This window comes from Rhinatrema bivittatum, chromosome 1 (genome assembly GCF_901001135.1).
Source record: "Rhinatrema bivittatum chromosome 1, aRhiBiv1.1, whole genome shotgun sequence".
Lineage (NCBI taxonomy): Eukaryota > Metazoa > Chordata > Amphibia > Gymnophiona > Rhinatrematidae > Rhinatrema > Rhinatrema bivittatum.
The window spans coordinates 145,504,577-145,523,165 of NC_042615.1; the positions used below are offsets into that span (position 1 = coordinate 145,504,577).

Consider the following 18,589-nt stretch of genomic DNA (forward strand, 5'->3'; position numbering starts at 1 on the left):
TCTGCTAAATCTTGTCGGGCCAAAGAACTGTCCTAAAGATAGCCAGTTAAAGTTAGCTGGTTAATTTTAAGATAACTGGCAATATTCAACATTGAATATACCTCCAAAGTTAGCTGGATTAGTTTATCCGGCTAACTTTGCTGTCCGCATTGTGTCTGAATATGGACCTCTTTTTTTTAAATTTTTTTTTTTAATCCTCTCTTTTTTTCTTCTGTTAGCAAAACCAAACCCATCCGATAAAGTGTGCCCAGGCAACATGCATGCACCCTCGCTGGCTATAGGATAGCAGGAGAGAAATCTTTTGCAAGACTTACCCTTCGTGTTATGCTTCTCACTGGCAGGGGCTGCTGCAGGAATGGCGGCCTCCATATCTCCCTACCTGAGATCCAGCGCATTGCCTCTGTGGAGCCACCTGATCCCGGTGATCCCCAATCCACAGGCAGAGCCTGCATATTATTTTTTAAACTGTAATAATGCTAGCCCCAGAAATTTGAATGTACATGGCCAGTAAGCCAAGGAAGTAAACTTATTTTTACACTGAATATACGGTAAATGATTTCCCAGTGCAAGAAGCTAGGACACAGAAAGGAAGTGACAGCACAGGAGAGGACACTTTTCCAAACTGCCAAGATGGCAGATCCTGACCCTGCGATAAGAACATCACTTGTGAATAAGAGAGATTATTAATCAGGCCACTTATTCTGAAGACAGAGTCTTTGCCTTGGGATTTTTTCAGAAACTGACAGAAACCCCCCCCCCCCCTCTAACATTTAGTCATTTTCTTAAATCTCCCTCACAGCTGCCCTGTGAACTGTGAAGGCCCTTTGGTAGCTGATTGGCTAACATCAAGATTTACATTTCTAACATATTTATTCTAAAACCAACCTGATAAATAACTCTGGAAATCTCTTAAATTATTGATATTATGCCAATATATTTACAAATCTAGACCATTCTGCACAGTCCTTACTTACCTCAATCCTGAAAGCAAATTATCTGCTGATATTTAAATCCATTGATACAATCAGCTACGTGTAACATAGGAATTAATCTATGAGGCCTGTTGGCTAAGATTTTTTTTTATGTTTTCTACTTATCTACTTGCATTTAATTAGACATCTGTCTTTTCAATAAATAAAATGAACACTTTTTTTTTTTTACTGCCGTAGAAGCAACAATGGAGACATCAGACACTATCAAATCAAAAGAAACAGTCTTGGACTGTATTACTTGGCAGAAAAGCATCTTTTTAAGTCAATTCCTGAACTAATCCAATATCATCAGCACAATGCGGCAGGTAACATGCAAGTGTGCCCGGATGGTGGCATGACAAGATTGCGAAATGAATGGGTATCCAATGTCTGCATTGTATGGGCACAGTCATTCTCCACATGGACAGATCAGGCCTGTGATGGCCCATTCCACAATTTGTACACCGGGCTCTTGTCTATTTTGCTCTGTGGTTTCTGTTTATGCAAAGATGTTTACATGTCAGTAAAATGCAACTTCCGGAAATAGGAAGAGTTGTAATAGCAATATATAGGTTTCATTTTCTATGCTTTTGTCTAGTCAATGCATGAATACCTTGCTTTTGTAGGACTTGTTACCCGTCTCCGATATCCAGTTGGCCTAATGGGAAACTGTTTACCCGCCACAGCAGGATTCAGTTATGGTAAAGTTTGATCCACTCTATCAGTAATGTAAATTCTAACATCGCATAGGAGTTGGCATTTGGGGACTTATATAACATTCAGCAGGAACTTTTTTTTATCAGCTTCAGCAAATAAGTATAATTACATTCTATGTTTTAAAAAAAAGTGGCACAGATGCCATATATAATCTCCCCAAATCCTCTCAAATAAACCCTTGTTAACTAAGTTTTTGGGCCCTCTCCCCCTCAGTATTATGTAGTACATTAACAACTTAATTACAATAGTTATGACCATCATTATCTCTTTATCAATATACAGAGTCACTCTTATGACATTACTAATATATGTAAATGATTGGTGGTGGCATGCTCAGAATGTCCACGCTTTGATGTCAGCTCAGACTAAAGACAAGAAGTAAAAAATGCTTGCCTACAATGTAGTCTCTGCCTTGCCTTGTCTAAGCACAATCAAAACCATTTATGCAGCTCAACTCTATATGAAGCATGGTGGAAAGTATAGCATTTCCAAGCCATTACTGTAAAACCCTACAAATGCCATTCAGGACTGCCAACAATTCTGCTATATCTGCAGACTAGAAAAGAATTATAAACATAATTAGGAAAAAGCAAAAATTCTGAAAAAAAAAGCCATCTTTCTTTGAGAAGTTTGTTAAAATCCATGGAGACTATTCTTGCATTTTTCAAATACTAACCAATCAAAGAGAAGGTTAATACTTATCAAAAAGATAACACCTTCATTAGCTTGACTAAATATAAGAACCACCTGCATACAAACCACACCTTTACCTGATGCAGAAAGGATGCACCAGGTAATAGAGTAGATGCCAACCAAGATCCTACTTATAAGGGGAAAGAACAGCCTGCAGAGCATCTGAACTGCAAATATCTTGATAAACCTTCAGGCTCTAGGGACTGGAAAAATGCAAGGGCTTCAACAGCTATCAATGTAAGTGATGAACCAATTACAGGAAGGGCAGGAAGCCTTGAAAGACCATCTTTAATCTAAGAGATCTTGGTCCACAAGGTGACCTCACATGTCCTTCGGCACTATAGGGAGCAGTCTAAAACCATCAACAATGCTAGAAAGCTGCAGGTCTGGTTGTAAATCCAGGCCGCTGTCCATATCATTGTAGTGGCCCACAGAAAGGTGGAGAAAACTCAAACACAACTAGAGAGAGGTCAGATTAGAAGTAGCTAGGATGAGGCACCATGCCTGAAGCATCAGAGAGTGCTCATCCTCCCAGAGCAATTTACCCTCAGGGCATATACAGTGCAGTTAGGAAAGCACTGCGAATACTTTTAAGGATGGTCATGAAGATACGGATTGAACTGCGGGTGACTGTACCACAGGGTATAAAATGATAGAATTTAACTGCAGTCCCAACCCTACATATCCCAGTTAGATACAAGAAAGGCGGCTCAGAAAGTAATTCAGTATGAGTTTCTCAGACATGCAGGACATATGGACATGGGAGAAACCACAGCTACCATTCCATTACTGTGGGGTTGCATGGTAAATTTCAAGAATACAGAAAACCTCTCTTCAAACAATTTCAAACCCTTTGAAGGTTACTAGGGGCCATCATAACATTGTAACATAACATAGCATAGTAGATGGCTGCAGAAAAAAGACCAATTGACTCAACCAATCTGCCAGTTATTCCTGTCCACACTGCGAGGATATATCCTAACTGCTAGTCATAGGGCATGACTATGTGTAAGATATCTCCCCTTATCCGGGCAGCTTGTTGTCTTTCTCATTTGTATTCAAATGTCATAGGCAGATAGGTTTACAAGGTCCCAGTGCTCCTCTTTTTACCCATGTCTATCCCCAAAGCTTTGTAATAATCATAATAATGTATCTATATGAGTGTATAAGTTGTCCAAGCACCCAGCCTCCTTAGACAAACCAGGCTATGTGAGTGCCTGCATTTTTACTAGGACTTCTAATTATTACTATACTTGCAGCCTGCCAGACAAACCCAGTTGCATGGTGGCTTGCATTTCCTCTAGAACTTCTAACATTTCATATTGTCCACTTTTTCATTCAAAAGTAATCAAGCCATCTATGATTACAATATAGCATAGGATGACATTGACAAGCTTCTGAAATCTTTATCTGGACATGTTTGCTTAATTCATAAAGGTCAGAAGTATTTTGAAATACATTTTCACAGTATTATGGAGACATTAACCTATCAATAGTTTTGTACATTTTTACCCCTCAGTTGCTTCGGGACGCTGTTTGCAGCTCTGACAGATTGGTTGATTTTTACAGAGAAATGGGAGATACACCCATCTGAGTTGACTTTCATGAAGGAGCTTGGAAGTGGCCAGTTTGGAGTAGTCCATTTGGGCAAATGGAGGACAGTTGTCAAAGTAGCAATTAAAGCAATTAACGAAGGTGCAATGTCTGAGGATGATTTCATTGAAGAAGCCAAAGTAATGATGTGAGTATAATGGAACCTTGTTATCGCTGTAGAGGATTTCATAAGGCAGGAAAACGTCAACAGTGAGTTGTTAAAATGTTACTATCAACTTATCTGCAGAGAAGGATAAACCACAAATTTCTGACTTTTAGGCTGGTTATAGAAAACATAAAGAAGAGTTTGAAAATGTCATATCAGAAAGAGCAGGTGCAAAGTCCATGGGGCGATTTTTAAAGTAAAAACGTACCTGCATGCTTTCCCTTTGAAAATAAGCTACAAGGTCTGTGGGGACGTTGTTGTTCTGGGAATGTTTGGAAAATTGCCCTGATTAATCATAGTGACAGGATACAATCCGTCATTCGTGACATCCTACCGGACTCAGCGATTAATGCTTGGGATCTACAAGACAATGGAAAAGAATGGCTAGTTCAAATTTGTACATTTTTTGGATAGTAAAACCCAATCTGAAGTCCCTCACAAGGGTGATATAATTTCCTTGCAGCAATTTGAGCTTTTTAATGTTTGCAAAAGGGGATCATTTGTAATCAAATTCCCATTGACTGATGGTTTTAGCTTGGAAAACAGTTTAAATTTTATTGCATGATCGTGTTGCTAGTTGTGATCTTCAATGCTCAAGTAGACAACAACTCCCTTTTAAAGGACTAATGTTTGCTCACAGACGTGCTGTTCATTTGACAGGAAATTATCCCATCCTAAGTTAGTTCAACTGTATGGAGTGTGCATCAAGGAGAAGCCCCTCTTCATAGTGACTGAATTCATGGTAAATGGCTGCCTGCTCACCTACCTTCAACAAAGGAAAGGAAGGCTCAGGAAAGGGTCCCTCCTGAGCATATGCCAAGATGTGTGCGAGGGGATGGAGTACCTGGAAAGAAATGGATTCATTCATCGAGATTTAGTAAGCATGCCCAGTGTGCTGTGACGATGGAGAGCTATCATTTTATGAATGATTAAGAAATAATTGAATTTAGGCAATGGAGTATTGACCAATGGGCAGCCAGATCCAGTGAGCATTAGTTAACAGAGAAACCTACATCAATAGCTTATACATATTTAAGCCAATTTACAAATGTGTTTTCTCTGGTTCTATTTGTGTCAGTATCCTTGGCAGATGGCATTGTCAAATGCTTACCCATGCCATATGATTAGATGTCCTAGTCTTTGTCTTGGAACTATTAGCACAGACAATTATCTCATGATAATGGACATTGTTGGGGTTAGCATGCCTTATTTATAGGTGCTACTATTCTTAGCGTTAGAAAGTTGGAGGTGAATATCACTTTTAGGGGTCATCCATAAATGACGTCACACTATTTTGGCATGAAATCAAGCCCCACCCCCCTCTCGTCACACTTCATCACAAATCTCCAAACCCCCTCATCACAAAAAGCCCCATCGGAGCATGACTTCATTTATGGACAGCCCCTTACAGCTTTATTTTAATAAATATTGTTTATATTAATATCAAGGGAGAAGTTGAGTTTTTAAATTCTTCTTTCTTGTCATCCTTTGTGATTTCTATAAGTGTATTTGAATTGTGGATTCTTTTAAAGATGTAGCATGCCAGACATTCTCTTTTAATGTAAAGTAGATGTCTCTTCGTTATCGAACATCATGGCAAATTTGTTCTGTATGTCTAATAGAGCATAAAAGCGCATTGAAGAGAGGAAGGATGGAAGCTCCATTGGTTCAGCATTGCGCTGAACAATCTCATGTTTTTGAAACTTTACATAGTACGGTCTTGGACTGTATTGAGCAGGATGAGCGGGGAGGGGATTTAAATCTGTGTTTACTACAGCGCGAACAGCGTTGGATTTTTAAATTGAACACAATTGCCCCTGCTGGGCTTAATAAGGAAGTTGATTGGGCGGTCTTTCTGTAGTGGATAGTTTAGTTCTGGATTTGAGGTTCGGGTATAAAACAGCTGACATCCGGTGGAGACGGAAGAATAGCGTTTGAGCGCCATTTTTTGAAAGGCAACACGGTAGAAGGGATCTGTGTCACACTGAATCGTGAGTACTAATGCCGCAGTAGAGTGAGACATATATAGATATTGTTCTAGAGGTATTTATAGATTTATGTTTTTGTAATAGAGTTTGTGAAGGAACGGTAGCCCCTGAAGCAGGCGCGAGGAGTGCGCCGAAACATGGCCAATGTCGGGCGATTCATTTGAAGCAGTGATGAAACACGGCGAAGAAACATAACAGCACTACTATTGAGAGATAAGCATAAAACAAAATATAAGATTTTAATAATTAGTTGTGGCATGTTAGATGACAAAATACGGGTTTTCTAGGGATTTTAAGGGAGGCACACTTGCACTTTATAAAAACGTAATATCAATTGACAAACCTGAAGAGAGTAGGTAAATGACGTAATTAATAAGTGGTGAAGTCAAGAGAGGGGCTGTAGCCCTGTAAGGGCAAGAGCTCATGAGACTGCGAACACACTGACATCTTTCTGATACCACTCTCTCGGGTAAGTCTTTTAAATTATAAATAATTAACAATAATTGTAAGACATATCTGCTATTTTGCAGTACCTCAAGTTGCAACGGTTTGGTTTTGTTTCATTGGTTTAATGCATGCATTAATTACCTTGCATGAAGTTACACCTGCTCCAAGCAGGGTGTAGCTTGTGTGGGGTAACTTACGCTCATACCTTTTACAATCAAAAGGGTCTAGAAGCAGAGAGTAGTTTCTTTTCTTGTTCTTGTTGACCCTACTTTGCTGCTGACAGAATGCTCTTCTACCAGAAGTTGGACTCTGCTTGGAAAATCTGTGATGGTACTATGGACTGAGAGCAGTAGAATAGGAGAGATGGATTGGTGCTTTAGAAACACCAATGCAGTCCTTATTCAACTTTCTTCACAAAAATGAGTTTGTATTGTAGCTGGTTTGAAACCAGTTTAAATATGAACAACTAATGGTCTTTAATTCTCCTAGATGCAGTTAAAGCCTATCTTAAACTGGTTTCATATGCATTTGGAGGGGGGGAGGGAGGGGGAGGAGGGAGTAAACTTGTACAATAGGAGGCAATAAAAGAACATTGGGGTAGATTTTCAAAGCAGTGCGTGGCCATGAGATTTTATAACACGCGCCGGGAACATGGACGCACCGATTTTATAACATTTGCGCTCTGGCGCGTGCATATCATAGAATCTCATGGCCGCGCGCATATGTGCGCCGGATTTTAAAATCCACTGCGCATGTGCGGGCAGAGCGGGCGGGGGGGGGGGGGGGTGAATTTTAGTAAATTAAGCACGGTGACGCAATCGGGCCTCCCCAAGTTCCCTCTCAGTCCACTCCAATTAAGGAGAGGACTGGGAGGGAACTTTCCTATCCTTAACCCTATCCTTCCTACCTCTTCCCCTCTCCTTCCCTAACCTAACCCTAACTATCCCCCTTTTTTTTTTGTTTTTTTACTTACTGCTCCGTCAGTGCAGAAGCAACTTCTGCACGCCGGCTGGCTGCCAGCGCAAGCTTCCTTGGGACAGAAGCTAATGGTGCTGTCCCAGCCCGCCCCTTCTGACAGGCCCGGCACTTATGCACGAATCGAGGTTTATGTGCATGGCCGGGCCTGTTGTAAAATGCACGCGGCGTGCGCAAGGCCCTGCCACGCATTTAAGCCCCGAAATTTATGCACATGGGCCTTTGAAAATTTACCTGATTGTTTCTAATTCTTGGATAGGAAAGAAATTGGTGTTTTGTTCATGAGCTTGCAGGATGGACTACATTCACATTTGCTTACATGCACTATCGTTTTTCCTCCTACAGGCAGCAAGAAACTGCTTGGTCAATGAGATGCAGATAGTTAAAATATCAGATTTTGGAATGACAAGGTAAAGTACCAGGTTCATAACAATAAAATCCTGCTCATAGACATGAAAGTTTCATCATTGAGTACCTGGAATAGGCTGTTAATACCTTCCATTATTTTATACATTTCCCTTATAAAAGAAACAGATGATATCTTCTGCTTCGTCATCAGAAGCTGTGATGTCACAGGACTTTTCTGGATGAACACTTTGGAAAGGAATCCCATAATTGTCAAATTATTAAAGATCTGGGACACTTTGGGGTGTGCAGTCCATATATTTCATGAGTAGTTTATGCTGCTCCTAGAATCCTATTTGTATGAATTTATACTTGGCATGTTGCTTATCTCTGAATGACAAAATGGAAGCTCATGCCTCAATTAACTGATTAATCTATAATCTGTCTCTTGTCATTTCTGAATGTTTAATAATTATAGATCTGAACAGTTTTATTTCTAATTAGAAAAAATCAGCATGTCAGCAGAGAGAGCTAATGGCAGTCAATGATTCTTCATCTAATTGTCCATCACAAGTCTTCATGATTTCTGAATGAAGTGCAAAATCAATTCTATCCTTCCAAATGTAGTAATGGTATCTTGACAGGAAATCATCTGATTTTTTCCTAATTGTAACATCAAGCACTGTAGACCTGAAATATTTAATTTATCTTTATCAATTAGTAATATACAGTTAGATTACACTGGAATATATTTAGTCAGTTGTTCATTACATCATATAATTTGGTTTGTTCTAGGTATGTTCAGGATGATGAATATATCAGCTCCTTGGGTACCAAATTCCCAATAAAATGGTCACCTCCAGAGGTTTTCCACTTCAGGAAGTACAGCAGCAAATCAGATGTCTGGTCATTTGGTAAGCTGATGTATTGGATCAAATGAGGAAATATCTGGCCCCCAGGGTGGAATGCTGAAAACTAGCACTTGTAGGATATATCTGGAGAGTTACATTCGTTGGTCCATGAGCTAACCCCACGAACTACTGCCCTCACTTTCAGTCCTGGGTTGGCCACACTGAGTAGCTACCGGCCCCTCACCCGGCAGGCCACCACTGACTCCAATGCGCTGCGCCTTTCCCTAGGCACGTGCAGCACTCTACAGCTTTTAAAGGGACCACAGCAGGAAAGCCCCCCTTGGCACTTACAGATGACGTCACCAGTGCTGCCCTATAAAAGGATAGCTTCCCAGCAGCAATTCTCCTCAGCAACAGGTCAGCTACTTCTTATTAGAGCGTGTTCTTTCCAGCCTTGTCTTCAGTCCTCGGCCAGCTTGCCTTAGTCTTCGTCCTCAGGTTGTTTTCTGTCTTCGTTCCAGTCTGTACTACGCTGCCTACTTATTCTTGTCCTTGCCTGCCTACTCTGCCTATCCGTCCCTCTTCTCCTTCCTTGGACAGTTAACTGGTTTTGACCACAGCTTGGACCCCGGATACTCCTGACAGCTGCCTGGACTCCGGATACACCTGATTACTGCCTCCCTATGACTCCAGCTACTATGGACCTTCTCTTCTGCCAACAGCAGAGACCCCAACTAAGCTCTGTTGGTCCTAGCAACCAAAGGCTCAACCTGAGGGGAACGTGGCCTGGTATAGATGAAGGATCTGACCGGTTTCTGTTTCACCTAGGTCCGCCTGCTGATGGTGAGAATCTGCAGGGTTCCTCCCTGCAGACAGAGTCAATCTCACTTCAGTCCAAGGGTCTACAGACACAACATGAAGCGAGTTTTCAAATCTTCTTCTGGTTCTTTCAATACAATATTGCACATGGCTATAAAATATTTTGTACTGTGCTGGTAAAAAAAAAAAAAAAATCCACAATGGCAAAAAGTATCAAAAATGTACAGTCACATTCAATATATTCCGGAGTCTTCCAGAAAAACATTCACTTCAGGGTGGATTGTAATAGTTCCAGAGCTGAGAGATCTTTTCAAACCCTATATGCATGTGAAAGTTAGTGTCCAGCTTTGTTCATGAACCAAAGAGTTCAACCAATAAGGACAGCAAGCAAATTAAAATCTTCTATAAGACACAGAAAAATGCTATCCTAGAGCTAGTGAATCAGACTCTGACTAGGTTTCCATAGTATCCTAAGCAGTGTGTCTTATATCCCAAAATAGAAAACTGATCCCAGTTATAGTAAGTGCATCCCTGAATTGAGTCCATCACACTCAAAGCAAGTAGAGCCCATACCAAAAGCCTACAATTCAGTTTTGCCAAGCAAGTTGATAAGCTGTTGTCATACTTTAGACAATATGTATTGAACCCTCTAAATCAGGATATTCTTAGAACTTTTCTTAAATGTTGCCGTTTAATCTGTGAGTGCAAGTGGAAAAAGACTGGAGTTATCCCTGATGCAGCCAAGTAAGGTGAAACGTGGTTCACGTTGGGTTCCTGTTTGAATTCAGAGCATTTAGCACTACTTTACTCTGTTGGACAAAGGCCTGAAAGATATGTTCATGTTCACTGCCATCATTTTTTCCCCACAAATGATACTGGCTTCACCATAAAAAAACAAAAAAAGGAGAAATCTAGACTTGTGATTATATCGGTAGCACTATCATGTAAACCAGTGTTTCCCAACCCTCTCCTGGAGGCACACCTAACCAGTCAGGTTTTCAGAATATCCATAATGAATATGCATGAGAGAGATTTGCATACATTGGAGACCCAGGGTATGCAAATCAATCTCATGCATATTTATTGCGGCAATCCTGAAAACCTGACCGGCTAGGTGTGCCTCCAGGAGAGGGTTGGGAAACACTGATGTAAACTATATCACAAATGTGCTAGATGAAGTCTTCTCCCCTACTAAAAATAATTAAAAATAATCCTTTACATTGCACTATTAATGCGAACTGTTACAATCTGTTTTTTACAGTTGTCCATACCAGGTTTCCTCCTATTGAATTTAATGATTACTATAGAACATCTTACATTGTTCGAGCCACCTGATGAGTCACCAATCCACGATGAAACCACTTCCTTTCTAAATAGCTTGAAATTGCACATTGGATGCCAGGCTTGAGAGTCCTTGAGCTGAAAATATGATTTGATGCTCTCTGACTATTACATTACCAGGCAGCTCAGCTCTTTTATAGGACAGAGGAATATAAAATCTTCACTGATGAGGGATCATGCGCCCGCTGGAAAAAAAAAATATTTGTCGAACAAGCTCATCAGCAAAGTGTCTATTTGTTAAACTTTATACAGCTTTGACCCCTATCACAAAAACAAAACTCTGTGCAGGCTGTATGAGAGTTAAATGTCTGTGTCTGAAAATTACTGGAGACACTGTTAGAGGCAAGGCTCTATGCATCATGTGTGTGGGGCTGCCCCAAAGCGATGAACTTCTGGAAACAAGTATATTACATTTAAATCAAAAAGCCCTGACTCTTCCTGATCTTGACTCTCTCATATTAAACATGATTGTACTGTAATACTTAAGTGATTTCTAGAAATTGTCTCGTTTGTGTGTCTCAACTAAATTGGAAGCTCCAAGGATGAGGGTCTACATATAAATATTTTATGTATTTGTACAGCGCGGCTTAGGTCTGGTAAAGCTATGGAAATGTTTTGCAGTAGTATAACTTGAGCCAAGCACTATCGTCATAGCCCAACCGCTGGCTGTTGGTAGGCTAGGTAACCTGAGGTTCCCCCAGGCTCACCATGGTATAAGTTGGGCCGCCACTATGTCAGTTTTTGGGTACTTTAGTTTTGTAAACTAGGTTGCCTTCTTCCAGCTTGGCTGTACCCAACTCATGCTTGCAGCCTTTCCGAGGCCCTATGGGAGCTGCATTAAGCCGCCTGCCTAACAGTAATCCATGGCATGACTTGGCTGCAGCTCTCTACCACCTAAAGCATACCCCCTCCCCTGATGAAGAGGCAATATCACTACTCCTGTCAGGTTAAGGTCCACCCCCTAATCCTCCCCCACCAACAAAGAAGGTACTTTGTATGACTGTTGTTAGGTCCTTTCAACCTCTTTGTTTGGGTCCCTTCCCTGACAATACTTTTGACTTTAATGATACAATGAGTAAAATATAGTAAACTGAAGCGAAACAAACCATAATTGAACGAGCCAGGGGTACACAATTGCTTTATATGGGTGGGCAGCAGTAGGTGTTCTGGTTGTTAGCTGAGCACCCGATAGATATACACATCAACAGCCCCTCCCTCCTCCATTCCCATAATTGTTCCTGGCCCTGAAAGCTGCAGTGGGAGTTTCCCTGCCACAGCTCAAGTTAGGGTTAAGTTGTTAAATTAAGTGACGCACTCTAATAATCTGGCTGGTTCCAGTGGATTCAAAAGAATTGTCAACGAGCTCCTTTTCATCTTCTACCTGGAGCCTCAAAATAAGTTTCTGTTTACTTTGTTCTCTTTATTAGTGACAAGAAGATTGTTTATTTGAAATGCATTGCAAAATATTTTCAAAAAAATATCCTGGGATTCATGGTTTTTGGTCTTATCCTGGGCCAATGATAATAAATGCAACATGGGCACTCGCTCATGTGTAAGACATAGGATAACACATTCAATGGTACAGTCTAAGTGCCTAATATATGAGGTCCTTTTTAGCAAAAGGCTTACATACACTGCATTGCCATTTTGGGTGAAATCTCAATTTTTGTATTAGTTCTTTTTCACTCTTTGGGTTTTGTATACATTGTACAGCTCAAGTTAGGTCAAGCTGAGGAGAAGAGGGTGGAGGGGAAATGGAGGAGCTGGACAGAGGTGTCATATTATCTTTCAATTCTATGCACCTATGGGCAAAGGACCTGTGTTTTCTGGAAAGCATGTAACATCCATTTCAGTTTTGACAGGTCACAAAGCTCCAAGGAGTAAAGTCCACATCTTTCTTGCTAATGTTTGAAGAATGATGAATCTGTATAAAGCACTTGCAAGGAAACATTATTGCTTGCAAGTGCTTCCCTAGAGTGTACTTGTTCTGGGAAAATAAGTTTTATGTCTGATCATAAATACAGAGGCAGATATTCATAAGACTTATGCAATTAATAATGGGGAAGATTTTAAAACATACGCCCGGGCCTACATTTGTGCGCGCAACCTGTCACGCACAAATGTAGGCCCGATTTTATAACATGTGCTCGCAGTCACGCGCATGTTATAAAATCAGGGGACGGCGCGCACAAGGGGTGCACACTAGTGCAAATTGCATGTGCCAAGCCCTCAGGGAGCCCCACTGGCTTTCCCCATTCCCCCCCCCACCTTCCCCTCCCTTCCCTTCCCTGTCCCGCCCCCCCCAGCCCTAAAGAACCCCCCCCCGTACCTTTGTTTTGGAAGTTACTGCGCGCGCGATCCCCTCCTGTGCCGGCGTCCTCGGCCACACCTCCTAGATCACCCCTGGACCACCCAGCCACGTCCCTGGACCATCTGCCCCGCCCCCGGACTACCCATTCAGAAAAGCCCCGGGACATACACACATCCTGGAGCTTTACGCTCGCCGCCATGCCTTTTGAAAATAGGCCCGGCGCGCATAACCCCCCTACGCGTGTAAATCCTCCTGGATTTACACACATAGGTCTTTGAAAATCTGCTCCAATGGCTTTTAATCATGTAAGTGTCCCCCATTAAAAATTTCCTCCACAAAATTTTAGGGACACAAAGGTACCAGGACAAAAGTTATCAGGACAAAAAGTGGGCGGAGCTGGAGGTGTGGCATAGGTGAACTAAGAGAGGGACTGATGTAATAAGGTCTACTCAAGAGAGTACATAGTTTAACCCACAGTTCTTCACACATTTTTTGTGCACAAACTTTACTGCCAACGCAATAAGGAGTTTTGTGCACAAGAAATGTGCACATCAATGTGCCTACAGGTTAGCACCCTCTCATGCAAAAATCCTATGCTAATAATGGCACTAGCTATTACTCCCCAATGCAGAGTGGTGTGCTGGGTTATCTTGTGTTTTCTTGGCACTAGAAACTTAACTCCTAGTCCAAGGTGGAGTAAAGTTTCCAGGGCTACTGTTAATCTATGGGCAGAAGCTGGAGTTCCAGTGCTGGGATCTACAGTTGGAATTTTATGCACAGGAAACATTTAAATTAAGTGTACAGCAAAGTTAGGAGCACAAAGATGTGCCTCTAACTCATGTTACTGGGGATTTACATACAGAAAACATTTTTTTTGTGCATGTAAATCATATATTGTGTGCAGAAAAATGTGTGCATAAACCATGTTTTATGTACACTGAGCATTTTTTACACACATTTTCCAGTTAGTGCACTTTTTTTTTAATGATTCCTGATGCATTAGCATACTGTTAGCTGATTGTATTAGGAGTTAATAATCAAGAAAAGAGAGGTTTAGTTAGGCTAAGAAAAGGTCAGCTTGTACCTATGTTCTATGCTTGTAAATATCATAAAAAAGGCCAGTTTCCTTAGAGAGAGAGATTATGCCCAGCAACAGAGAAATTACTTCAAGTACAACTGGCAAGAACTATATGGGGCATGGTGATCTATTAGCTACCTTCAAAAAACTCTCCATCAGCACAGCACAGAAGTAACAAGCTACTAATTGAAGGCTGAATTATGTTCCCATATGCCTGCAGTGCTAGCCCACTACTGAGCCAGCTTGGCCACGCAATGGATAAAAAGCTTCTACTGCTAAGTGGAAAGATAAGAAAAATTCTGGCCAGGTACAAATTGAGCAGCTTGCTTGTGCTCTAACAAGATAAGTTCCTCTAAATATTAAGGTAAAGTTCCCTGGATATTCAACTGAGTGCATTTGGGTAAGTTTCTTTGCTGACTATCCAGTGATAGATATCTTGGTAACTCTACCTGGATAAGTTTAACCCTGCTATTTGGGTGGACTGACTTGTCTGCACAAATATAGCTGGATAGCGCTCAGTATAATGTTGTCTGGGAAGTCTTCCCTTACCAGGCCAACAGCCCCCCACCCCTTTTTTGCCCTGATAACTTTCCTGCTTATGAGCCAGCTGAATACCTACCTCACAAAATGTCAGATTTTTGTGTTTTGCTCCCCAGTAATGTGAGGTGATACTGCCTAATTCCTGTTTTATTTTTAGGAGTCTTGATGTGGGAGGTTTTCACAGAGGGAAAAATGCCTTTTGAAAGGAGATCCAATTCTGAAGTAGTGGAGGAGATTTCAAAAGGCTTCAGGCTCTACCGTCCATACCAGGCCTCCCAGGCTGTGTTTGAAGTAATGTACAGCTGCTGGCATGAGGTTGGTGCCTCTTATTATCCTACCTGTGCTGTGGTAGTTGCTGTCAGAGCTCCAGTGACCCTTATTTCTTTCTTCCAGGAATGGAAATAAATAGTTCATCATAGGAAAAGAACAATTTCACAGGCTAATCTCTAAGGTCATTGGGACAAGAACTCAGTGTGTCTTCTCTTTCCTTGAGACAAGGCAGGACACTGATGTACTCTTTGCTTGTTTTATTTGCAGCCACAACTTTCTTACAGTTAAGGTCTTAGTCTGCTGGTTGCCAACTCTGTTCTTGGCTTTAGTTCACAGGGGATTCAAACAGGCATTTATTTGAAATCATGTTTATTTAGTTTTGAGACATAGAATAGAAAACATCAAGATAACGTATGGTACATAATTGGTTCTGTTACATACCATAACCATAACCGATCAATTGCACAAAAACATAAGAACAGGTCACCCTATACCCACGTACCCTCCCCTCCCCCCCAGCAACCAAAACCCTATACCCACGTACCCTCCCCTCCCCCCCAGTAACCAAAACAGGAGATACTCCTACCAACAGGGGGCTCAGTCTCATAGTCCAATAATGCAAAATCTTTGGAATAGTGAGAATAAACAAAGGCGACTAGAACAAGTCACAGGTCCAAGCGATTAAGAAACTAATTCTTAGAGTCCCGAGGGAGAGACATAATGTATGGCATCCACATAACGCTCAATTTCCGTCTGGCATTTGGAGACATCTGGGTCGTATTGAGAGTTTCCAAGGTAAGCAATTGCAAGACTGAGGTTCAAACAGGCATTTAAAGTCCCAAATCCAGGCTAGTCTGCCTTTTTTTTTACCTTGCAGCATTCACACTATACTTTAAACTGGCCTTTGTCAACCTCTCAACAACATACCACTCGTAATTACCAAAATGAACGGAAATCCTGTTGGCATATCTATCCTCAAGTTCTTGGACACCTCCACGTCCTCACCCTTCTGATACCTTATGCTCCTTTCTACCCCATCATCTGCCCCTGCATTAGCAATCTGATTATCTTCAGCTACCCAGTTATCTCCATCTGGATTTTGATTACTAATCATTTGAGGACTACACATCCCAGAAAGCTTTTCTCCCATGTGAGTTCACTTCCTCTAACTGAGACCTCTCAGAGACAGTATCTCCCAGAATAACGATGAGCTCACTTCCCTTCTCAGCTCCAGTATGTTCTGTCAAGCTCTCCCTAGTGGCATACTGTTGTAAAATTAGTGACAAGCTCCCTAATTTGTTACATAGAAGAACACAATCAGGGCTTCAGTTAAACTTCATGTAACCTCCCCCACTCCTGAATAAAGGGGCTCACACAGTTCCCCAGGCTGTGTCCCCCCCCCCTTCCAATATCCTGGACCTCTCTTTTTCTCACACGTCTCACTGGGCTTCATCCGCTAGCAGGGGTGGGGGTGGGGGGAGGCAGTGTAACATCCTGGGCTCCTGGTGCTGTAGTGATTAACACAGACTCTGGCATCAACTCGCAACTGCTCCATTCCTACTGCACTGCCATAGGTACTAAAGCTATGCACAGAAACATTTTTGTCTCATTTCATTTTGGGGAAGTTCTAGACACATATTCTTCAGCTTCGGTTAATGTTTTCTTTTTTGTTTTTCAGGTTTTGTTTCAGGAAATAGAGCACACTATTGCCTAATAGTGCACGCTATTTACAGTTAGCACCGACTATTTAAAAATATTGTGCCCTGTTTGTAAATAGTGTGCACTGTTTATAAATAGTGTGAGCTATTTCCTGAAATGAATACTTCAAAAATTGTCATGTTTTTCAGTGCCACAAAAGACCCAAACAAAGGTTAATTTAAAAAGGTGGAAGGAAGGCAAAACGATTACCGGCATGGTTAAAATGTGAGTTGAAAGAGGCTATTTTAGCCAAAAAAACATCCATCAAAAATTGGAAGAAGGGTCCATCTGAAGAAAATAGGAAAAAACATAAACATTGTTAAGGGTAAAACATTGATAAGGCAGGCTAAGAGAGAATTTGAAATGAAGTTGGCCATAGAGGCAAAAACTCATAATAACAATTTTAAAATCAAAGCAAGAAACCTGTGAAGGTGTCAGTTGGACCATTAGATGACCAAGGGATTAAAGAGGCTCTTAGGGAAGATAAGGCCATTACAGAAAGACTACATTAATTCTTTGCTTCTGTGATTACTAATGAGGATGTTGGGGAGATACTGGTTCTGGAAATGGTTTTCAAGGGTGAGGAGTCAGATGAACTGAATCGAATCGCTGTGAACCTGGAAGATGTAGTAGGTCAGATTGACATACTAAAGAGTAGCAAATCACCTGGACTGGATGGTATGCATCCTAGGGTACTGAAGGAACTAAAAAATGAAATTTCAGACCTATTAGTAAAAATTTGTAACCTATCATTAAAATCATCTATTATACCTGAAGACTGGAGGATAGCCAATGTAACCCCAATATTTAAAAAGGGCTCCAGGGGCAATCCGGGAAACTACAGACCGGTTAGCCTGACTTCAGTGCCAGGAAAAATAGTGGAAAGTGTTCTAAATATCAAAATCACAGAACATATAGAAAGACATGGTTTAATGGAACAAAGTCAGCATGGCTTTACCCAAGGCAAGTCTTATCTCACAAATCTGCTTCACTTTTTTGAAGGAGTAATAAACATGTGGATAAAGGTGAACCAGTAATGTAGTGTACTTGGATTTTCAGAAGGCATTTGACAAAGTTCCTCATGAGAGGCTTCTAGGAAAAGTAAAAAGTCATGGGATAGGTGGCGATGTCCTTTCGTGGATTACAAACTGGCTAAAAGACAGGAAACAGAGAGTAGGATTAAATGGACAATTTTCTCAGTGGAAGGGGTGGGCAGTGGAGTGCCTCAGGGATCTGTATTGGGACACTTACTTTTCAATATATTTATAAATGATCTGGAAAGAAATACGATGAGTGAGTTAATTAAATTTGCAGATGATACAAAATTGTTCAGAGTAGTTAAATCACAAGCAGATTGTGATAAATTGCAGGAAGACCTTGTGAGACTGGAAAATTGGGCATCCAAATGGCAGATGAAATTTAATGTGGACAAGTGCAAGGTGATGCATATAGGGAAAAATAACCCATGCTATAGTTACACAATGTTAGGTTCCATATTAGGTGTTACTACCCAAGAAAGAGATCTAGGCATCATAGTGGATAACACATTGAAATCGTCGGTTCAGTGTGCTGCAGCAGTCAAAAAAGCAAACAGAATGTTGGGAATTATTAGAAAGGGAATGATGAATAAAACAGAAAATGTTGTCATGCCTCTGTATCACTCCATGGTGAGATCGCACCTTGAATACTGTGTACAATTCTGGTCGCCACATCTCAAAAAAGATATAGTTGCGATGGAGAAGGTATAGGGAAGGGCGACCAAAATGATAAAGGGGATGGAACAGCT

The 18,589-nt window shown here is 41.1% G+C and overlaps 1 protein-coding gene across 1 annotated transcript in view; it reads left to right on the top strand.

Moving 5' to 3' along the window:
* The window catches only part of LOC115083975 (tyrosine-protein kinase TXK-like), an 82,164-nt gene that overhangs the window by 60,877 nt on the left and 2,698 nt on the right, over nucleotides 1-18,589 (top strand). The window contains exons 7-13 of the mRNA XM_029588163.1: nucleotides 1,170-1,297; nucleotides 1,598-1,672; nucleotides 3,951-4,122; nucleotides 4,801-5,017; nucleotides 7,896-7,960; nucleotides 8,691-8,809; nucleotides 14,993-15,150. Coding sequence (XP_029444023.1) covers nucleotides 1,170-1,297; nucleotides 1,598-1,672; nucleotides 3,951-4,122; nucleotides 4,801-5,017; nucleotides 7,896-7,960; nucleotides 8,691-8,809; nucleotides 14,993-15,150 — 934 coding nt within the window. The remainder of the gene's footprint in view (nucleotides 1-1,169; nucleotides 1,298-1,597; nucleotides 1,673-3,950; nucleotides 4,123-4,800; nucleotides 5,018-7,895; nucleotides 7,961-8,690; nucleotides 8,810-14,992; nucleotides 15,151-18,589) is intronic.